Source organism: Cnephaeus nilssonii (genome assembly GCF_951640355.1).
Source record: "Cnephaeus nilssonii genome assembly, chromosome: 23".
NCBI lineage: Eukaryota > Metazoa > Chordata > Mammalia > Chiroptera > Vespertilionidae > Cnephaeus > Cnephaeus nilssonii.
The window spans coordinates 6232101-6256011 of record NC_137094.1 but is presented as its reverse complement, the minus strand read 5'-3'; the positions used below and the strand labels follow the sequence as shown (position 1 = coordinate 6256011).

Below are 23911 nucleotides of genomic sequence, written 5' to 3'. Positions count from 1 at the left end.
CCTTAGAAGAAGTTTCAAGATTTTACCCACATTTGACACCAGTCACAGACAGACACACTAAAGCTAAGTGCTGACAGGAGGATTTTCTGGCATAGATGTGATAATAGGATCAAGAATTGATGACAGTACCCTGCCTCATCTATTTCTCATCACTAGTGGAATCAAACTGTGGGTTATATATAAAATAGATTTAGTCTTAAAAATATTCAAGGGACACTTGGTTTGACAGTTAAAAAATCTGTTCTCGTTTAATAAGTAAATTCATAATAACCCTGTGTGTAGCTTGTGGATCCTAAAAATTAGGTCTTTCTGCAAGCACAATAATTTGTTTTTGAAAATTAGTTGGCCTGGTTGATAAAGAGGAGGAAGCTTTAGCTTTATACAAAATACATTTTCTTGGTTTTCAGTTAGCATGTAAGTATGTAGTTTTGTGTACTCACACTGATGAGTTCAGGACTGTGCTGAGGAGCTGTTAAGACTTGCAGTCCTTAATTAAGCCAGCCTTAGACTAACCTTAACATTTATCATCAAAACGAACTTGAGCAGGAGAGGAAGCGGGTTGAATAGCTATGCTGAAACAGGTGGAAATAGGGTCTTGTCCCCGTGAACAAGGAAGCAGGGCTACCCTAGCTTTAGTGCATGTGTTCATGTTTGGTTACATTATCTTGAAAAGAAATAAAAAGAAGCTTTATAGAACATTTACAAAACTTGAAACACTATTAACCAAAAACCCACTGGCAAATCTTTTGTAATCAGGAGAGATTACTTTCAAAGATTGAAAGTAATAATTTATAAGTAGCATTGTAATGAAAATGTTTTTGTTATATAATTTTTTTCTAAGATCAAGAAAGTGAGTCGTGCTTATTTTAGATCATCTCTAGTAGTGATGAAAAGATTGAACATTTTCTTAGAAATAATAATAATGGAATAGATCTATTCTTATAGTGTAAAGCAAGTTAACAGACAGCCCTGGGTGTTCATGATTTTATCTAAAAAATACTAGAATATCTCAGTTCATTCAGTGAGGCTTTTTTGACTCCACTTTATGACTAGCCAGATGCTAAGGCACCATAGGTAGCATTTTAATGTGGTTTTCTGTTAAATAGCAGTTGCTATAGGATTATCTGGGACTCAACCCAAATGGTACCGAAAGGACCTGACAGGATAGTTTAACAGTGTGAACATGAACACCAAGGACATTTTATATGAGATGGAACTATAGTAATTATCCCACAATCGCCACGCGTCGCAGTTATTTTGGATTTGTAACTCAGTAATCAAACGCCTTCGCTATTCCCTAAGCACCTTTTTATGGCAGTTAAGTAAAACATTTGCTCTAGCCCGCAGGAACAGGGCTCTGGTTTTTCAGAGGAAACAATCGTGCTTGATGCTCACTCCGCTCATTCAGTACTGCCTTTTCAGGAAGGAAGGCCCCGACCCCAAGTGGTTAGTTAAGTGTTTCAAGTTCCAGACTAGGGAGATGGCATTTATCGTTTGGTTGCTTGCAAACAGAAGCATAAAATTTTATTAAATCGATAAGGCAAATCATTGACCAAAATGAAGTTTAATGAAAGTTCTCTGTCAGAAGATTAATCTAACATTTTAATAGTGTAGGACTATAATAGAGCACATATTATATTAGATATAAACTATGCTTTAAAATAATAGAAATATTTAGGCCTCTTTTTTTCTGTATTGAGGCAAAATTGGGCTCCAAAGTAATTGTACTTACGTATTTATTGCCGTCCCACATATTTTAAGATGATAATTTTTCTGACTTGTTTTTTCCTGTCTTATGTTGTATTAATGCTTTAGAATGCTTTGAAAAGCCCTCTAAACCAGCGGTCGACAACCTCGTGGACCTCCCGGACCGCGGACCACCGGTTGGCGACCGCCGCTCTAAACCAGTGACACGGGCCGGCACAGAGGAGGCCGTGTGTGGGTGCTTCTCCCGTGGCCATCTTCTGCCGAGTGGCCATCTCCATCGTCTCAAGTGCAAGGCCAGAGGGTCCGAGCACCCAAGTTGAGATGTGGCTCCCCAGCCCTCTGCTCACGCCCCTGGTGAATGTAGAAGCGTTATGAAACCACTGCCTTGCTCACAGACCTTTTACTCAGATCTGTACTTCCCAAGAATGGGAATCATTGCGTGTAGCAGCTCTAGAGGCAAGTGAGCTCTGCCATTGTTTGCTATTCAGTTTAGTGAGTTGCTGCTCCTGGTTATTTGATATCCTCTCCCAAAGGTTCTGGAACATTCTGAGAATTAACCGAGCCAGAACTGATCTGCCAGAACAAAAATGTTAGAAAAGGATCATATTGTCAGTAACCATATGTGTGTATTGCTGCTAGCACTTAATGTTTACTGTGCTATGGGTCATGCACTCTTTAAGTAATTTATACATCACTAGTTCGTTTAATCCTCACAATAGCCCTCTGAGTAGATACTGTTTACCTCCATTTTATAAATCCTGGGAGGATCCGTCTTTCCCAGGTCACGCTAGTACATGGTGAAGTCAGAATTCGAACCAAGGCCTTCTGGGTATCTTTAAAGTTATCAAATATTTATGAAAATATAAGGCAAAGAGCCCCAGATTCGTGCCACACCGCCCAGTTTCTTTTCCACTATCGTTCAAATGCTTCCACTTGTGTTAGTTGCAATACTTGGCGCAACCCTTTCTTATCCAAGCAGTAATCTCTGAGGTAAATGCCGGTATAATAGCAGTGTCCTGTGATCCCAGCTGGAACCTTGTGGGTTTCCCGTTTGCCTAAGGGAAAATCGCCTAGATCCGTGGTCGACAAACTGCGGCTCGCGAGCCACATGCGGCTCTTTGGCCCCTTGAGTGTGGCTCTTCCACAAAATACCACGGCCTGGGCGAGTGTATTTTGAAGAAGTGGCGTTAGAAGAAGTTTAAGTTTAAAAAATTTGGCTCTCCAAAGAAATGTCTATCGTTGTGCTGTTGACATTTGGCTCTGTGGACTAATGAGTTTGCCGACCACTGGCCTAGATTAAGCTGACCTAACGTGTCCTCGGGACAGATGGTTTAAGTGGGTGGTTGACGTGGAGATGTTGTGGTAACTCTGCTGTTGCTTCATGGTTTGAGAGATGCTATTTTGTGGTAGCAACTGGCTGGCTTACTGTTTTCCTTTGGTATGTTAGGGGTTTAAGAACTGTAAACTAGCTCAAGTGAAAACATGTGATTTCTCATGGATCCCTGAGGGATTACCTAGTTGTCCGCAATGAGTAACCTTAAATATGAGCCTCCTTTAGTGACCCGCCTGCTGCTGTGCCCTCCTCCTGCCCCAGCAGGGCCTCTGTGTGAGCCACGCGGAAGCCTGGCCCCAGCGACATCTTCATCGCGGCCTCTGCAGCGTCTTGGGGCACCGGCCTTCAGCTGTCCCCTGGACCCTAGCTGTGCTCTTACCCGTGGTCCACATCTAGGCATGAAAGTGCTCCTTTCCCCGGTCAAATACAAAGCTAAGCTTCCGGTTCAACTTGTCCCAGATTTTGCATTTTTCTCAGTCATGTAATTTTAAACTTTTGGCATCTGCCACTGTTTAGACAACAAAATCAATGAAGATATACCCAACAAAAGTGAACAGAGATCTTGCTGACATCAGTCATCTCTAATTGAGCAGCTTGTTTTGTTTGTTTGTTTTTCCTGCCTGTAATTCCATGTTGCATATTTATGATATGTTTCTGTTAGAAACTATCAGTGTTTCATGGTGTTCTACCAGAGCATGAATTTTCATATAGCAAGTTTGAGAAGCTCTGTTGAGCTTTGTACAGAGATTTTCTCTCCAGAGATGCTATGTGCGAGGTTTTGACAGCGGTAAGTAATTTTTTAAAGTAAAGAAGCATTGAGAAACACTATTAATTTCTAAAATCCAGATAAAGAAGCATTGAGAAACACTATTAATTTCTAAAATCTTAAACTACAAGAGGGTAATAATTACTTCTGCTTGAACAGCAACAGCAAATCATTGTAGGAGATTTGAACAGCAACAGCAAATCAAAAGGGGGAGAGAGAAACATCAATAGGCTGCATGACCCCTACTGGGGATGGAGCCCAAAACCCAGGCATTTGGCCCAACAGGGAATTGAACCCATGACCTCCTGGTTCATTAGGTCAACGCTTAACCACTGAGCCACACTGGCAGGACTAAACACTACATTTTTTTTTTAATATATTTTATTGATTTTTCACAGAGAGGAAGGGAGAGAGATAGAGAGCCAGAAACATCGATGAGAGAGAGACATCGACTAGCTGCCTCCTGCACATCCCCCACCAGGAGATGTGCCCGCAACCAATGTACATGCCCTTGACCGGAATCGAACCTGGGACCTTCCAGTCCGCAGACCGACGCTCTATCCACTGAGCCAAACCGGTTTCGGCAACACTACATTTTTAATTCCAGCCAGCTGCTTTAAAAAAACTTGTGGAAAACAGGCTAAAAACAACACAAGAATAGAAAAAACACAACTTGTAATATATGTATTCTGGTCAGCCACCTCTTCACACATGAACAGCAGCACATTACTGACGAAATTTTTAGAATTTGGACGTTTTTCTTGTGATTTTTTTTTCTGAATGGATTCGGAAGAAAAGAGGGTAAGCCTTCACGGAGAGCTAGTCAGAGAGATGCCCTCCAAATACTTCTGCCTCTGGTAGGGCTCCCTGGCTCCATAATTAGCAAACACCTGGAAGGCTCAATCTTTAAAAACCGGGCACGCTGCCTGCGGAAGACTGGTGTTTAATTCAAGGTCAGCATGTCTTATCCGGTGCTTCTACCTCAAAGCCCTGCCAGGCTATGCAGACAACATGGATAATGCTTATTTTAAGTGGGGATTTCATGAGATAACTGTAAATAAAACAAAAGAAAGGGTATACGAGGACTAAGCCTTTTACAGAATGATTTTGGCGCTCTGATCGGCGGGTGGCCAGAGGAAAACTGGTGCTGGCGGAAAACTGCTGCCGGCAGCCAGGTGAAAGTCTATTGCGCGAAACTTCGTGCAACGGGTTTCTAGTAAGATCATGAAGATATATCTTTGCTTTCTTCTACGAGTTTTATAGTTTTAGATCTAACATGCAGGACTTGGATCCATTTTGAGTTAACTTTTATACATGGTGTGCAGTAGAGTCCCACTTCATTCATTTGCATGGACATCCAGGTCCCAGTTCCTTTTTATTTTTTATTTTTTGGCTGGAGCTTTTGGTTGTTTTTGTTGTTGTTGTTATTTATTAGGTAGTATCTTAATTTTTTTATTTTTTATTTCTTTATTGATTAAGGCATTACATATGTGTCCTTTTCCACCCATTACTCCCCTAACCCCCCACTCATGCCCTCACCCCCCTGTTGTTTGTGTCCACTGGTCAGGCTTATATGCATGCATACAAGTCCTTTGGTTGATCTCTCCCCCTTTCCCCCACCCTCTCATACCTTCCCTCTGAGGTTGGACGGTCTGATCGATGCTTCTCTGTCCCTGGATCTGTTTTTGTTCATCCGTTTATGTTGTTTCAGTTCCATTTCTTAAAAAGAGTATTTCTTTCCTCCACTGAATTGTCTTGGCGCCCTTGATCAATTGACCATAAATAAGGGTTTGTTTCTGAACCGAATGCTATTTTTTTCATCGGTATGTCTGTCTTTGTGCCAGTCACACAGTCTTGGTTACTGTAGCTCTGTACTAATTTTTGAAATCAGGAGGTGTGGCTCTTCCAATATTTTCAAGATTTTTTGGCAATTATGGGTCTCTTGAATTTCTAGCATTGACCTGTCAATTTCTGCAAAAGGGGCAGCTGGGATTTTGATGAAGATTGTAGTGACACTGCAGGTTAATTGGGGAGTATTGCCATCCTAACAACACTAAGTCTTATTTAGGTCCTTAATTTCTTTCAATGGTGTTTTATAGTTTTCAGATACAAAGTTATGTAGTCCTGCCCTGGCCGGTTTGGCTCAGTGGATGGAGCGTCGGCCTGCGGACTCAGGGGTCCCAGGTTCGATTCCGGTCAAGGGCATGTGCCTTGGTTAAGGGCACATCCACAGTGGGTGTCGGGGGCGGGGGGGTGCAGGAGGCAGCTGATTGATGTTTCTCTCTCATCGGTGTTTCGAACTCTCTCTCCCTCTCCCTTCCTCTCTGTAAAAAATCAATAAAATATATTTTGAAAAAAACAACCAAGTTATGTAGTCATTCTGTTAAATTTATCCCTAAATATTTTTGATGTAACTATAAATGGAATTGTTTTTTAATTTCATTTTTGTATTGTTCATTGCTAGTATATAAAAATAGATGTCTGTATAGTAAGCTTGTACCCAGTAACCTTGCTGAATTTATTGTTTTTAATAGTTTTTTAGTGAATTTTTTGTGATTTTCTATATACAGGATCATGTCATCTGCAAATAGAGATGATTTTTCTTCTTTTCAGTCTAGATGTCTTTTAATTATTTTACTTTTCTTCTCTAATAGCTCTGGCTAGAATCTTCAGCACAGCGTTTCATAGAAGTAACAGAAATGAACATCCTTGTTTTGTTCCTGATCTTAAAGGGAATGCATTAAATCTTTCGCCATTAATATGATATTAGCTATGGGTTTTTCATTGATGCCCTTTATCAGTTTTGGAAGTTTCCTTATATTTCTAGTTTGTTGAGTCTTTTTATCATAAAAGAATGCTGTATTTTGTCAAATGCTTTTCAACATCTAATGAGATGAATTTGTCCTTTATTCTATTGATATGGTATGTTAATTAATTGATTTTTCAGATACTAAACCCACCTTTCATTCCTATAATAAATCCCACTGTTCATGGTGTATAATCCTTTTAATATCTTTATTTGCTTAGTTTGCTAGTTATTTTGTTGAGGATTTTGAATCCATATTCATAAGAGATATTGATCTGTAGTTTTCTTGTGGTGTCTTTGTTTTTGATGTCAAGTTAATTCTGGCCTCAGAATGAGTTGGGAAGTGTTCACTTTTCTTCTGTCTTCTAGAACAGTTTGTGAATAATTGATAATGATTTTTTATTAAATATTTGGTAGAATTCACCAAATTCTTCCCATCATAGCCTTTTTTCTTTGTGGGTAGTTTTTAAATTACTAATTCATTCTCCTTTCTCTCATTCTCATTCATTATAAGTCTACTAGAGGCCCGGTGCATAAAATTCATGCACAGGTGGGGTCCTTAGGCCTGGCTGGCAACCAGGGCCAATCTGGTTCCCTGCCTCCCTGCTTCCTCCTTCCCTCGCCACCCGCATCTGCCGCCACCCATCCCCAGTTCCCCATCCAAGCCTGGGGCCCAGCCCCGATTGGGCAATCGGGACCTGCCAGCCGGGGGGGGGGGAGGGACCCAGAGGTTGGCCAGCAGGCCCCCATCAGGCCATCAGGGCCTGCAGGCTGTGGGCAGCTCCTGCATTGAGTGTCTGCCCCCTGGTGGTCAGTGCACATCATAGCGACCAGTCATTCTGGTCGTTCTGTTGTAATGGTCACTTAGGCTTTTATATATATAGATTCAGATTTTAAATTTCTTCTTGAGTTAGTTTTGGTAGTTTGTGTCTTTTGATGAATTTGTCCATTTCATCTCAGTTATCTAATTTCTTGGTATACAGTTGTTGATAGTGTTACTTGAAATTCTTATTTCTGTAAGAAGAGCTATCTATTCATAGATTTCTAACTAGTAAATAGTTAATCTCTCAAAGAACTTAACCCTTAAATGTGGGGGTCTTTCTGGAGACAAGAACACAAAGAAACATAAAAGCAGAAAGTTACTGAGTCCCTCATTGTTATTGTGAACAGTAGGTAAGCACCATCAACATCAGTCCCTGCCTGGCACGAGTGTGGAGATAGGGCCTTGGAAAAACGTTAGGAGTGGATGGCCCTCTGCTGTTTAGTACCGACCAAGAAATGCGCTGGGTCAGAAATCACTTTCCCTGCAGCCTGGGGGCTTCCTGTAACCTTGGACAAAAACACTTGACCCAATTGTCCAACTTTCCATTTGAGAGTAGAGATAACACTACCACATGCAAAACTATCAGGTATTCATTTTTCATTGTAGTGTCTCAGCAGTTCTTTAGAAACCTTATATAGGTCAGATCGCAGTATACTGAACTCCAAAGGCTGACCACATTTTTGGATGGTACATTTTCTCCTCGTTTTTAAGTTTCTCTCATTTTTACAGATTTCCCAATTAATAAAATGTTTATTTTTTTAAATGTAAAGTCTTGAGTGCAGGGAAATTTCAAACTAAAATAGTACCTACCCAGGCAACATGCAGGAGTCCCAAGCATGAAATCCCTAGGCATGGATGAGATTATTGTTATTTGTGAAAAGGCAGAGGATGAAAGGTTTCTGAGTTCGGGATCCCACTCGGACAAATGCATTCCCATCCCAGCACCGTTTTTACCCTTTGGCCCAAAGCCGCTGTTCATGTATAATTTCTCTTTTTTGTGAAAACTTTTCTATCTCTCAATAAAACAGTTAGATTCCCATTTTAGACATTTATTATAAAAGCACTTTGGGAAGGCTATTTACTGCTCAACTAAAAGATAAATTGTTAAAAATTAAGTGATATGAGACATTAAATGGAAATAAATGTTCAATTTACTAAGAGTTTAAAACATTGTAGACAGTGTTTTATTGTAGATGTTCTAGACAAACCATTAGTATATATGCTTTTTGGAAAATATTCTGTATTTTGAAAGAGAAGCTCATGTGTAAAAAATGAAAGGCCACTAGAATAGAGCTGTCAGCATCCAGAAAAAAAAAAAAAAGCCTGCCTGTGCCGTCGTTATGGAAATCGGCAGTATACAGGCCAAGTTACTGGTTGCAAACGCTGAAAACAATGGGATTTCTCACGTGGAAAACGCGATTTAAGTCCTAGGAGTTGCCTGCCAAGGAAACTGCTCACTGGAAAAAGACTGGCAGCATGTTTATGGGGCCTGGCAGGGTCACCTTATATTTTCTACTCTGAAAAGGAGAAAGGAGGAGGTTAGCAAGAAACTTGGAAAGTCATCTCTTCTGTTGAAGGGAGGCAAGGACTGGATCAGTGGTCGGCAAACAGGCGGCTCGAGAGCTGCGGTTTGCCGCTCTGTTGACTAATTAGTTTGCCAACCACTGGACTAGATCATTCTCTTTAGTTCCCCCTAACTTTTATTTTGAAAATGTATAAACCTTCAAAAAGAAGTTGTAAGGCCTGGCTGGTGTGGCTCGGTGGTTGAGTGTTGACCTATGAACCAGAAGGTCACGGTTCGATTCCCTGTCAGGGCACATGCCCGGGTTGCAGGCTCAATCCAAAGTGTGGGATGTGCAAGAGGCATCCGATCAATCATTCTCTGTCATCATTGGTGCTTCTCTCTCCCCCCCCCTCCTTTCCTCTCTGAAATCAATAAAAATATATATTTGTTAAAAAGTTGTAAGACCAATACAATCTGTATACTTTCACCTGGAGTCACCAGTAAAAACCTATTAGCTTTCTCTTACCCTCTCCTACACCACACACTCACACGGAAAGTAAGGCGGAATGCCCAGGGTGGTGTGGCTCAGTTGGTTGGACATCGTCCCATGCACCAAAAGGTTGCTGGTTTGATTCCCAGTCAGGGCACATGCCTGGGTTGCAGGTTCAATCCCCGGTAGGGGGCGTGCAGGAGGCAGCTAAGCCATGTTTCGCTATCACATCAATATTTCTCTCCTTTCCTTCCTCTCTAAAAATCAATTTAAAAATATATTTTTTAAAGAAAGTAAGGCAGAAGCATTATAGCATTTCATCTGTAAATACTACAGCATATATTTTCTAAGAAGACAGTCCTAACCACATTATTATAACATCCAAGAAATTTTCAGTTGGTACAGTATCATCTAACGTACAGTCCCTATTAATGTCTCTCCCCCCCCCCCCCCCCCCCCCCGTTGTCCCAATAATGTCCTTTTGGCTTTTTTTTTTTTTATCTAAGCTCTAGTCAAATTCCTTCATTGTATTTAGTTGTCGAATCTTTTTAATCTTCCTTTGAAGAATACCCGCCCTTTTTTTACTTTCATTTCATTATTTTTAAAAGACCAGGCCGCGTTTCTTATTGAATATCTCACACTAAGCTGATTTTTCCTTATGGTTATACTAGAAGCCCGGTGCACGAAATTCGTGCACGGAGTGGGGTTGTCCTTCAGCCCAGCCTGTACCCTCTCCAATCTGGGACCCCTCGAGGGATGTCCGACTGCCCGTTTAGGCTCGATCCTGGTGGGATCGGGTCTAAACAGGCAATCAGACATCCCTCTCACAATCCAGGACTGCTGGCTCCCAACTGCTTGCCTGCCTGCTTTCCTGATTGCCCCTAACCGCTTCTGCCTGCCAGCCTGATCACCCCCTAACCACTCCCCTGCCAGCCTGTTTGCACCCAACTTCCCTCCTCTGCCCGCCTGGTCACCCCTATCTGCCCTCTCCTGCAGGGTTGATCACCTCCACTGCCCTCCCCTGCAGGCCTGGGTCCCTCGCAACTGCCCTCCCTTGCAGGCCTGGTCCTTCTCAACTGCCCTTCCTTGCAGGCCGAGTGCCTCCCACCTGCCCTCCCCTGCTGGCCATCTTGTGGTGGCCATCTTGTGTCCACATGGGGGCAGGATCTTTGACCACATGGGGGCAGACATATTGTGTGTTGGAGTGATGGTCAATCTGCATATTACTCTTTTATTAGATAGGATAGAGGCCTGGTGCATGGGTGGGGGCCAGCTGGTTTGCCCTGAAGGGTGTCCCTGATCAGGTGGGGGTTCCCTTGGGGCGTGGGGCGGCCTGAGCGAGGTGCCTGTGGTGGTTTGCAGGCCGGCCACGCCCCCTGGCAACCCAAGCGGAGGCCCTGGTATCTGGAATTTATTTTCCTTCTACAATTGAAACTTTGTAGCCTGGAGCAGAGCCAAGCCTGCAGCTCCCTCTGCGGCCGGCAGCCATTTCTGTGGCAGTTAATTCACCTTCTACAATTGAAACTTTGTTGCCTTAAGCAGGTGGGCCCGGCCAGGGTGTGCGGAAAGCTTTGCTTCCCCTGTTGCCGCCGGCAACCCTGGCTTGCTCTCTCAAGCTATGTTCTGCCGCCATTTCTGTTTGAATTTGTTTACCTTCTATAATTGAAACTTTGTAGCTTGAGTGGAGGCTTAGGCCTGCAACAGCTCGTGGAAAGCTTGGCTTGCTCTGTTACCTGGGAAACCTTGCTCTCTGTGGCTGTAGCCATCTTGGTTGGGTTAATTTGCATACTTACTCTGATTGGCTGGTGGGCTTGGCTGGTGGGCATGGCTTGTGGGTATGTTGATGGTACGGTCAATTTGCATATTACCTTTTTATTAGGCAGGATTCTCTTTAACATAGTTGACAAGAAAACTATCAGGAAATGTTGTGGCCTTTCTGTTTCATCACATCAGGAGGTACATAACATCAGTTTGTCCAACTATTGACAATACTCAGTTTAATCACTTAGATAAGATGATACCATATTTTTCCATTGCAGAGGTATCTTTTTCCTTATAGTTTAGGGAAATGTAGGGTTGGTACTTGGAGACTATGTGACCATTGCTTCTCAACAACCTTCTCCCAGGGTGTTAGCATCCATGAACCTTGTATCAGCAGGGGCTGCAAAATGGTGCTTACCTAATTCTGCCTTCACATCCACATTGATCAGCTGGCTCTCTTCTATAAGAAGAGCTATTCCTCCTCTCCTTCTTTTTTGTATCACTGTGGGCTCAGATTCTTATTCAACATCTCATAGTCCATTATTGTCATTATTCTCTTCGATACTCAAATTTTTCCAAAGTTGACCAATAGAAGTCCCTTCAAATCAGCTTATCAGTTCCTTGAGAGCTTCCTCCTCCTTTGTATGGCTGCATCATATTCCAGATGTTGTGTGAATATATCATAGTTTATTCAGCCAGTACCCTTGAGAATCACACTTAAGTTGTTACAGTATTTTTCTCACACAAGTCATGTTGCTGCTTGTGATGTTTGTATATATGAGCCTATTCCCTTATGATAGTATAAGGATTCAAATAAAGAGAAACAATCTGGAAATATGGAGTTAAAAGTGAAAGTATCCCTTTATACTCCTCCCTCCCACCCCTGAATACCTGCTCTCCTCTCCCAAACTGTTAACACTTCGTTCTGCTTCAAACTTTATTTTGTTGTAGTTGATGGTGGTTTTGCTTGATTCTTCCATATTTAGTATGTAAACAAACATACACTGTGTTTATTTTATGAAAATATCATGCTATAATATGAATGGGATTTCCACTTGGTGTCTTAGATACCGTCTCATGTCTATATGTATTGAGTTACTTCATTCTTTGTAGTAGCTGTAGACAGTGATAGTTCATAATACAGATTCACCATCACTTATTTAATCATTCTCCTACTGCTATTTAAATTTCTAGTTTTTCAGTATTATAGAAAACGCAGTTAATAAGCTGCAATGTGTCTTTGCATATGCTCAAGTATTTCTATAGAATAAGGTCCCACGAAGTAGACTGGTTAATTAACTATCATTGAGTCACTCTTCTGCAGTATCTCCTTCACATTCTTCATTACCAAGTATTAGCAGCATAATTTGTATTTGCAAACCTGGTGGATTAAAGAATGATAGCTGTTGTTTTAATATATTTTTATTGATTTCAGAAAGGAAGGGGAGGGAGAGAGAAACATCAATGATGAGAGAGGATCATTGATTGGCTGCCTTGTGCACGCCCCCCACTGGGGACCAAATCCACAAACTGGGCATGTGCCCTTGACCAGAATCGAACCTGGGGCCCTTCAGTTTGCAGGCTGACGGGCTAGGGCAGTACCATACTCTTTTAATGAATATTTTGATACCTAGATGAGAAAGTCCCTTGTTCTTTTTCAAATATTTTTCTTCTAGGTACATTTGAGGGCGGGGGAGAGAATCAGCTTTATCCATTTATGTTTTCCCAGCCATGTATGAGAATGTGCCTTTTCCCAGGTCTGGGAGAAAACTGACTAGGCGTTGGGAGCCAAGGTTGGAACTTAAATAAACTTAGAAAAATTAAAGATCATTTGATCTTCTGACCTGGGAGAAATCTGATAGGTTTTGTAACACTGTTAAGTATTACCCAAGTGTTTGTTTAATGAGCTTTTAGCTCATTCCCCTTCTAGGTATAGCTCTCTACAGTTTACCTTTTTAACCCCTTGGACAGTCATCCCCACAATTTCATATCACACTACCTTTGTGCATCTCCCCTCCTCTGGCATTTCTTCCCGTTCTCCTCCCCCCACATGTTCTATCTTGGGAAATCTTCTTTGTCCCTAAAAAAATCCAGTTGAGATAGGACCTTTCCTGGGAAGTTTTTTCCCATGCCATGATAAGAAGATGGGTCCAACCTTTGTGCCTCATATTATTTATTCCTGTATTATCATTATCAAACTAACATTTTTAACAAGAACAAAAGACCCCTGTCTTCAGGGAGCTGACCAGGGAATGAAAGGGAAAGCTTAGCCAGAAGAAAAATAGATATGAAAGCAGATGTCAGGTGAATTTTTTTAAGTCACTAACAGAACTTTCATATCAATTTTTCCCCCAACCTGACCAGGTTTCGATTTTATGCTCTCAATGTGCTTGTATGAAATTGAGACATTCATTTTGGCCCGGGAAGGAATTGTACATGGGCTGTGGCACAAGCAAAGGCACAGAGATGGGGCTGAACGGGTCGTTATCGCGGGAGTTTCAGAGTGGAAGGGAAAATACCAAGAAGGGATCAGTGTGGGGAGTCGTGCCTTCCTGTAATGTGGAGTTGAGTCCTAAGGAACAGATGTTCTGAATCTTTCCTTTTCTCCTAGTACTGGATGAACGAGTACACCTCCTCCATTGGGATCGGAGTTTTTCATTCAGGAATTGAAGTGTATGGCAGAGGTAAGTGTACACGCGGTCTCAGTACACTTTCTGAAGGTTTTTTCTTTAAAGGTGTTGCAAAGTCATAACTATAGTGCTTCCTTTTCATTTTTTAACTGCTTCCATAACTTTCTATTGCAGAAAAGTAGATCATTTTCCATATTTACTTATACACATTTTGAGGAAATGCCTAAAGTTGAATGTATTGGGGGAGAAAGTATCAAAGTACATGAGTGTACATTCATTTAGTTACCTTTTATTCTAAACTAGAGGCCCAGTGCACAAGTTTGTGCACAGGCGGGGTCCCTCGGCCTGGCTGATGATCGGGGCCAATGGGGGGGCCTAAGCTGGCTGGGGGGGGGGGGGCGGGGGGGTGGACCACGGGAGGTTGGCCGGCTGGGGGGAGGGACCGTGGGAGGGTGGCTGGCCCCAGGGGGTGGGACTGCGGCAGGTTGGCAGGCTGCGGGAGGTTGGCTGTGGGAGCACACTGACCACCAGGGGGCAGCTCCTGCATTGAGCATTTGCCCCTGGTGGTCAGTGCACATCATAGCAACCCGTCAACCGGTCGTTTGGTCGTTTGGTCACTTAGGCTTTTATATATATAGATAATGTGTCTTAAAAAAATATTTTTCTTTTGAGATTGTTATACCACAACAATCATTTTGGTTGGAGAAGGGTTCATTCTAGTGAGTGCCACACTTGAAATACCAGTTTCCGGAGGAAATTTCAGTGATTTGTGTTTGTAGACCTACAAGTGTGAGGTTGTAAAGTTTTAAAAGATCACTGAGCAAGCCCTGCCCTTGATTACACCCAGCTTTTTGCTGGGGAACGATGGTCTTGGTCATTCATTAACTCAGCTCTTTTTATTTTTTATTACCCTTTATCCTGGCGAGCACGCGGGGGCCACTCACATTAGCAGCTCTGCTCTCAGCAGCTTGTCTCTTTGTTCTAAGTCCCACTCTCGGTGAAGATAATTTACTCGTGAGCAAGTTGTGGGCAGTAATAGTGTGCGTCAGACCACACTGCCAGTTTCATCAGGGCTGTAATAATATATTAGTTTGAATCATAAACTCACCCTAGAGCAGAAACGCCTTGCATTGCCTCAGCTAGGCAGGCTTTGTGACCTCTTTAAATGTGTTCCTGCATTTACTCAAAAAGGCTACCTACACCCAGCTTAGCTGTTAGGAAGAAAAGGCTCGTTGACGTCAATGTGTCAGTACGGTGCCCGGCATGTCCCTTTCTCACACTGCACATGGCAGCTGCGTGCCGGCCGGGTGCAGCTGCGTGCCGGCGGGGTGCAGCGTGTTAAATGTGTGCCGTGCCATCGCCGTTGAAGCTCCATTGCGCTGGAAAGGCTGCGTCTACCTCCAGTGCGGGAGTATTGCTGGGGGGGCATTGGAGTGTGAGGCTTGCTCCCTGGTTTGACTTGGCTTTTGCCCAAGTTGTGTGTGTGTTCCTTTTCATCTGAATTGGATGGTGTGTTCGTTTTAAAGTGCCATCAAGTCTTGAACCACATGCCTGTGCTCCTGGGAGGTACATAAGAGCCACTTTTCAGATGAAGAAACCAAACCTGCTGAAAGTCATACTGTGAATCAGCCATAAACCTAGGAGGAACCCACGTGTTCTGATGCACCAGTCCATTGCTCTCTCATCTGCCTAATCATTGCTCCCTTCCATAAAACAATGTGGGGACAATTAGAAACGTGGTTGGAAATGTCCACATAAGCTTAGCAAAGCTAGGGTGGGGCAAAAGTAGGTTCACGTCTGGAAACAATACAATAAGTAATAATTAATACACACAACTGTAAACCTACTCTTGTTCCACTCGCTGTATTCCTGAAAGTGAATGGTCACTCCTTAAATAGGAGAATAAATGGCTCTGTGACTCTTCTGATTGCAATTGAGAAAGTTAAAAATCCAAATACAGTCTTTCCATGCCAACCTGATCACCCAGTGTTTTATAACATCGGTCATTAACAATGTTTTCCTGTATGTTTCAGTATTGCGTGTGAAACACCTGTTGGTTATCCACATCACTGCTTTTTTCTGAAAGATCTGAATCACAGGTGAACTTGGTGTCTGCCAGTTCTTTCCCACGCTTTGTTCTAAGATCTTTTCAGGTTACCTTTAATAAATTGTAAGTGATGGGATAAATTTAAACAGGTGTTTAGAATTCTTTCAATAAGCCACTAAGGTTTGCCACTTAAATACCTAAGGATCTCATAGCAGAACTGCAGACAGGAACTTCCATTCCCCCTATTGGGAACCGTCCTCCGTGTTCATCTGGAGGAGCTGGCGTCCGCTGTGCCTGGCTGGGCGTCGCTGTAGTGCAGGTGGCTCCCTCCTGCGGCAGCGTGCGCGCAGAGCGTGTGAGGGCTGTGTATAGTAACTTGCAGTTTATTTTCTCTTGAACGGGGGAATTGAATTCAGTTTTTCAGGTCTGCTAATATTTCAAAGATAAACCAGGAGTCTTCAGCCAGGAGTCATGAAAACTCATTGTGTTTTTATTATTGATTTCGGAGAGGAAGGGAGAGGGGGAGAGAAATAGAAACATCAATGATGAGAGAGAATCATGGATCGGCTGCGTCCTGCACACTCCACACTGGGGATCGAGCCCGCAACCGAGCATGTGCCCTAACTGGGAATCGAACTGTGACCTCCTGGTTCATAGGACGATGCTCAACCACTGAGCCACGCTGACTGGGCCAAAACTCGTTGTTATTAGACAGACTTTTCAGTAGAGTACACTTCTGACTTTTGATCACATTGTGCTGAATGAACTGACCCATTAGTGTGGCAGGCTTGATCGGCAGAGGCTGTATTTATGTCGGGGTGTTAGTCACTCGCCTCTTGCCAATTAAAAAAAGTTTTACTTGTGACTGTCTTTCATTAGAGTTTCAGGCCTTTTGCGCCAACTGTCCTGTACAAGTAATAGCTAAATGAGATGTTTGTGAAAGCATTAGTAAACTGAAAAATATTTAGGTGGTATTGTTATCATTTATTAAAGCTAATTCAGCATTCTGATTACGTTTTGTGTGATTAATACTAAAAATCATGAGTTTTCTCTTTTCAGAATTTGCTTATGGTGGCCATCCTTACCCCTTTTCTGGAATATTTGAAATTTCCCCCGGAAAAGCTTCTGAACTAGGAGAGACATTTAAATTTAAGTAAGTAGGGAGGATATTTTTCTTACACTGTTTTAGTGCCAACACTTGTTTTCAGGCATACAGAATTCCTCTGCAGGTGAAAATCTAGGGAGGTGACATGTTTAACGTTGCTTTAGTTGCTGGCATTTCACGTTCAAATCTCCGTAGTTGTGTCAGGAAAGGGGTGGCCAGATGAAGTGCCTGGGACAGCCTCGTCTCGTGCTTTACTCGGGACCCAGGGGAGTTACTCTGTGGACTTGAAACTGTTCTGACTGGGTCTGACTCCAGCTCTGCTTTAGAAAAGGTTCAGATCTAAACATTCCTTCCCCTCAACCTCCTGTTTGGGGGGAGATGGAGGACAGTTTTATTTCAATCTGCCTGACAATATCAACAGTCTCTTCATTGTCCCGATGAAAGGGAAGCTGTTGCTCAGGTATAACCCTAACGTGTATGGAGCGGAGTGGTTCTGGAGCCTTGAGAGTGGTCAGCAGCACTGGAAACAATGCTGAGCATCAGGCTTCCATTACTTCATTAAGGTTTGAGTTAAAGTGATGTTTAGAATCTTAGTTTCAAGACGCTTCAGAGAAACTTCTGGGCATGTAATAGTTAACTTGCCAAAAATAGGGAAGAACAGTGAAATGGGGTTGTACCATTGAAATGCAGCATAGGGCTGCCCAAGCTGGTCATGCCCGTGTTCACGGTTCCCTCTGCCTGTGGCTGGATGGAAACATTTCCCGCAGGAACGCTGTATAAAGCCGTCCTGAATCTATTCCGTAGGCCTCCCTTAGGTGCGGTTTCCTAATATTTTTAGCTTTCTTGGATGCCCTACTTGCTCTACTAAAATCCTTCCTGTTATTGGATAGTGTCGATTCCATTTCCAGGGTGGTAGCTGGGTGAGGGAGTTGGTTATGGCCAGCGTTGAGGGCAGGGGCAGTTAAGCATGGAGCTGGTTCTCAATACAGTGTGTGACGACTTATACACAGTTGTTAATCAACGGTGATGTTGCATTTTTAATGTCGGGGCGTATAAAGAAACTGACGTTGCATTGGAATTGTTCAGAAGTCGTGTGTTTAAGAGTTTATTGCAGAAAAGTAGAAACTAAAATAATTGACATTTTTAAAGTATCTCATTTATCTTTAGTCTTATTACAGAAACCTGCTTTGTTAATCGCCACGGTATTCCTGGAAATATCAAATCTTTAAACATGCTTTCTATAAAGACCTAAACCTCACACAGCTATGTTTTTCTCTTTTCTTTAAGAGAATCTGTTGTTTTAGGGAGCACGGACTTCCTAGAAGATGAGATAGAAAAAATTGTGGAAGAACTGGGAAAAGAGTACAAAGGCAATGCCTATCATTTAATGCACAAAAACTGCAATCACTTTTCTTCAGCTTTATCAGAGGTAAGTTAAATTTATCCTAAAAGTTCTTCAAGTGAAGAACATTGCCTAGTCCACTCCCTGTCCCATGGCACGTAGCTGATTCGCCTTTCCTGGTTGTTCGTGTTGTATAAGGAGGTATTTCGTTTCTCCTGTCTGCGTGACCTTTCTAACATGGTGACTTAGAGTCAGCACAGCTTGAAATTGGGCTTATATTTGCTGTGGGTACAGAGTGAGGCAGTGGTTGTCTCTTACTCTAATTCATGTCATTACAGCCTCAAACGTCCGCTGTAAAGAAGTGAACGCCTAAGAGACTGCTGCTTGCGAGCCACTCGTATTTCTCTTTCTCTGAGTTTTAGTTGCCAACTTGAATTTTCTTCCCAGGCTCCTCCTCACTCATAAGACATTCATTTTTCCTCTCTTGGGATCTTATTCTGCCAGCTTATCACACAGGCACTTACTGGCCTTCCCAATCTTGAATCCCAAGCGAAGACCAAAACTAGATCAAAATGACAGGACCTTGAAAAGGAAAATGGAAGGAGAAAACGAAAGATGCTCAGATCAGGTCTAGAGAATTAAATGGCGCTTCAAACAGCTTCCCACCTTGCTGGCCGGGCAGCGGGGTGCGGTGTTGGAGGGAAGGTTCCCCAGGCGTCCCTGGCCCCCTGCAGGCTGTGTGGCCCTGGCTCTGTCCACCCCCCTCCCGGCTCCCAGGGCGTAGCGGCCAGCAGGACTGTGGTACGTTTCACGGATGTTGAGCATCACATAGGAGTCTGTGAGCAGGGCATCGTCTGCTCCACGACAGACGTGCCGAGTCAGGTCTCCGCTGGGACACGGTCCCCAGGTGCTTCCTGTGAACGTGGAAGTGGAGAAGCGCCGCCCGTCCGGTGGATGCATTGGTACCACGGTGACCTGGGTGACCTTCAGGGAAGGAGGAGGTGGCTCAGGGCTTTCTTGAAACCGGCATGACATCGTACAGAAGGCAGACTTGGGTGCCGATGGCTCGCGGGCTCTTAGGCCAGGCCAGTTACCGCGCAGGGTCGGGGTGCAGGCAGCGTCCAGGAAGCACGCGGCTACACGGAGGGGGCAGTGGTCCCCGTGTCTGTCACACTGACCTGTACTCGCCGTCACCACTCCCATGGCTGACCTCCAGCCATGCAGATAGTCCTTAGCGTTTCTCGGTGTGAAAGGTAATGCCTGTGTTTTTAGAGTAGACAGATGGCAGTGGTATCGCAGAAGGTCAGTAACCATCCTACCTAATAAAAGAGTAATATGCAAATTAACCATCACTCTGCCATGCCCACCAGCCAATCAGAGCGAGTATGCAAATAAACCCAACTAAGATGGCTACAGCCACAGAGAGCAGGAGGGAGGCTTGGGTTTCCCAGGCAACGGATGAAGCCAAGCTTTCCGCCTGCCCTTCCCAGCCTAAGTCTCCACTCAAGGCTACAAAGTTTGAATTATAGAAGGTAAACAAATCCAAACAGAAATGGCGGCAGCCACAGAGCTGGAAAGAGCAGGAGGCTAGGGTTGCCCCCTGCTTTCCGCACACCCTGGCTGGTAAGGCTACAAAGTTTCAATTATAGAAGACTAGAGGTCTGGTGCATGGATTCATGCACTGGTGGGGTCCCTCGGCCTGGCCTGCACCCTCTTGCAATCTGGGACCCCTCGGGAGATGTCAGACTGCCAGTTTCAGCCCGGTCCCTACAGGCCAGGCCGAGGGACCCCACCTGTGCATGAACCTGTGCACCGAGCCTCTAATATGCATATATGATCTTTGGTTAATCTCTTCCCACCTTCCCCCTCCCCTCTGAGATTCATCAGTCTGTTCCATGTTTCCATGCCTGTGCATTGAGCGTCTGCCCCTGGTGGTCAGTGAGCATCATAACTACCAGTCGAATGGTTGAATGGTCACTTAGGCTTTTATATATAGATATACACAAACCCCAACAGAAACGGCTGCTGGCCACAGATCGAGCAGGAGGCCTCGCTCCACTCCAGGCTACAAGTTTCAGTTGTAGAAGGTAAATAAATTCCAGATACCAGGGCCTCCGCTTGGGTCGCCAGGGGGCGTGGCTGGCCTGCAAACCACCACAGGCACCTCATTCAGGCCTCCCCAAGGGAACCCCCACCCTGATCTGAGACACCCTTCAGGGCAAACCAGCTGGCCCCCACCCGTGCACCAGGCCTCTATCCTATCTAATAAAAGAGTAATATGCAGATTGACCATCACTCCAACACACAGTATGGATGCCCCCATGTGGACACAAGATGGCCAGCAGGGGAGGGCAATTGGGAGGGACCAGGCCTGCAGGGGAGGGCAGTTGGAGGCGATCAAGCCTGCAGGGGAGGGCAGTTAGGGGTGACTAGGCCGGCAGAGGAGGGAAGTTGGGGGCAAACAGGCTGGCAGGGGAGCAGTTAGACATCAATCAGGCTGGCATTGGAGTGGTTAAGTGGTGATCAGGTTGGCAGTTAGAAGCGGTTAGGGCAAATCAGGAAGGCAGGCACGTGAGCAGTTGTGAGCCAGTCCTGGGTTGTGAGAGGGATGTCCAACTGCCCACTGAGATTGGGCCTAAACGGGCAGTCGGACATCCCTCGAGCGGTCCCAGATTGGAGAGGGTGTAGGCTGGGCTGAGGGACACACACACACACACACACACCCCTGCCCCGGTGCACAAATTTCGTGCACCGGGCCTCTAGTTAAGGCATAAGGCTCACCCTTTGGGGAGGAAAGTTACATTGCTTAATGACAGGGGTCAGCTCTGCACATATTAGCTAATTTGGGGACATAAACTACTTTGAAACCTCCTTCCTAAGTCATCAGCTAAGAGATGGATGGCACTCTAGCTCCCATGGTCACAATCGTAGACACGACTGGAGGCAGAAATGCAAAAGGGACCTTGGAACACGGACTCAGCCAAGCCCAGTGTTCTGCAGAAGGAAGAGAACAATGAAGAGCGAAGTTAGTTTTATGAAAGACCCAGTTTGAAATAGGAAAAGGGATCAGCGGAGGGAGTCCTCCGGGCCTCGTCTGTCTGTCGTCCAAAGACACACACACCCCCGCGCCCGCCCCCCCCTCCTGGGGCGTCTCTGCACTCCAGTAACCCCTGTACTTAAAGTCCTTTCTTCAGTGGTGGACAGAGTCCTCCCCCGTGTGTCTCAAAGCAAGGAAGGAAGGAGCAGGTGGAACCGCTCGTTTCATAGACTGAAAAGCATCTTGTCAGGGCTCCTCAGGAAGGAGGAGCTGACAGGCACCAGGCCCCAGCTAGGGATCTGCTTGCTATCAGGGGCCTGATGTCCCGGCTCGGCGAAGGAAGGGCTGGTGTGCAGTGGCTGCCCGACCTCCCTCCCCACCCTCCACCCTCCATGGCAGGGGGCGATCGCCGTTACCTCTCACCTAATACAACTCTTCCTCCTCCAGATTCTCTGTGGGAAAGAGATTCCTCGCTGGATCAACCGCCTTGCCTACTTCAGCTCCTGTATCCCCTTCCTACAGAGCTGCCTCCCGAAGGAGTGGCTCACGCCCGCAGCCCTGCAGTCCAGCGTGAGCCAGGAGCTCCAGGGCGAACTGGAGGAGGCCGAGGACGCTGTCGCCTCGGCCGCCGCAGCCGGCTCCCGGCGCCACACTAAACTCTAAGGGTCTCCAAAGCCACACACTCAGCACTGTCTCGGCCGTTGACTATCACTAGCGAGAAGTAAAGAGGAAGCGTCCTATGATGCTGGTATGCAAAGCTGGCTCTCCCCAAATCCCGGTTTCACAGCTCAGGATTCCATTTGTATAACCAACCGCTCGGCGCAGGAGCGAGAACTGCGTGCAGCGCCCTCTGGTTTTTTACCCACTTGTAAATGCAGGTTTACTTCTTCTGTTTTATACAGCTCTGTTAAGTTCTGTTTACAGTATTTTGTATCGCTGTTTACAAATCTTGCATGGACTCCTGCCACCGTAAAAGAAGAAAATCTCCACGTCTTCACTGTCAGGCAGGCCATCTTTGTACACTTCCCACAACGGCCAGGGCTCGGGCGTCAGTCACAGGCACACAGACCAGGCGGCCGTGGGCATCACCTGCTTGAGAACTGTCTGTCGGGTTTGTGTTTCTGTTCGGGTTTTGGCACAGGATGCAGAGCGCGAAGGAGCACACACAGCGCGAGGGCTGGGGCCTCGGTCTGCTGAGAGGCAGCCCCTCCCGCCCCCCTCCCTCCGGGCAGCACATCTCCCCCAGCTCCTCCCCACACCCCTCCCCCGGGGGGAGGCACTAGCCTCGCCTCTGGCTGGCTGTGATGCCTCGGACTCTGGAATTCAGATGTTTTTGCGTTAAAGTAACTGACAAGTGGTTTTGCACACGTGCTGGAGGCTTCCTTTTATCTTACCACGGTGACGGGCTCCCTGCACAGGAGTCTGGGTGAGCAGCAGGACGGGTTCCCTTTCAGCTGCGTGTGGCTCTCCCGCTGCCTCTGTCCGAGACCTTGAAGACTGGTCTCGAGCAACACACTCCGAAAAGCGAATGCTCGGATGTCTCAGACATGTCGGTACCACGTCAGGGAGAGCAGGTGGTTAGTGTCTTAGGGAGCAGTTTCACCTCATAATGGAAAGCCTCTCATTGACCTCTTGTTTAAAGTCACGTTTGTATATCTTTAAGTTCCTCTTTTTCTGTTCTCTCAAATGTATGTCTCTTACGTCACATTCTCTAAGGATGGAATTGTCACACAGATAAGTCCTCAGTAGCAAGGAATCTGTCTGCGCGAGTCTACTCCCAGTTTGGCCCCTGGATGTAAGAGCCAGGTCATTACATGTCACATTCCATCTTTCTGCCTTAAGAATGAATGTCCCACGTGAGACTGGATGCAGTGCAAAACCTACCCAAGGCAGTGACTTCGACTTCCTATACGTTGTCATTTAAAGTCACCTACTTTATTTCAGCGTCTAGACTGGATTGTTAGCGCTACTGCTCTTTGTAAAGATACATATCTTTCAGTAAACGACATTTTTAACTTTTCCATAAGCTGATTTTGACTCATTTAACAGCATAAGCACACCCTGTTCATAGGGAAAATAAACCTCGAGTTGTGAGTATTGACCTGAGGAGAAGGAAGCCACGTGACCTCACTTACGCTTTGGCTTCTGGAGAGGAAGCTGCCCCCGTCCCTCCCACTCGGGCAGAGCCCTCGGTGTGAGGAGGGAGACTGAGCTTTATGGAAAGGCCGGTTCAGGTCTGAAGTGAGAGGAGAATGAAACACTAAGAGTCAAGCAGTGAATTTGGTCATTCAGACAGGAGTCCTGTCACCACCCCCGTGAGGGGAAAGCCCACGTGCATTTCCTTGGCCTGCCTGAGGGTGGTAGGTCGCAGTTCCTGCCAATCCGTTCGGAGCACAGGGCTTCAGCCCGGCCGAGTGGCCGTGGAGTGGCCAGCACCGGGCCCTTCCATCTGCTCCTCCAGAGCCCAGCACACAGCGACCGTATCCTTTGTTGTGCTGACCAGTCTGCAGCAGCGGCCCAAGGCCGGGCATGGTAACGATCAGGCGGGGTTCCGGACGGG

At 45.3% G+C, this 23911-nt stretch overlaps 1 protein-coding gene across 1 annotated transcript in view; it reads left to right on the top strand.

Annotated features, from left to right (window-relative positions):
• DESI2 (desumoylating isopeptidase 2) overlaps positions 1-23377 on the top strand; it is a 36467-nt gene extending 13090 nt beyond the window's left edge. The window contains exons 2-5 of the mRNA XM_079763815.1: positions 13802-13874; positions 16927-17020; positions 18260-18401; positions 21799-23377. Coding sequence (XP_079619941.1) covers positions 13802-13874; positions 16927-17020; positions 18260-18401; positions 21799-22014 — 525 coding nt within the window. The 3' untranslated portion in view covers positions 22015-23377. The remainder of the gene's footprint in view (positions 1-13801; positions 13875-16926; positions 17021-18259; positions 18402-21798) is intronic.
• Positions 23378-23911: the final 534 nt, after the last annotated feature.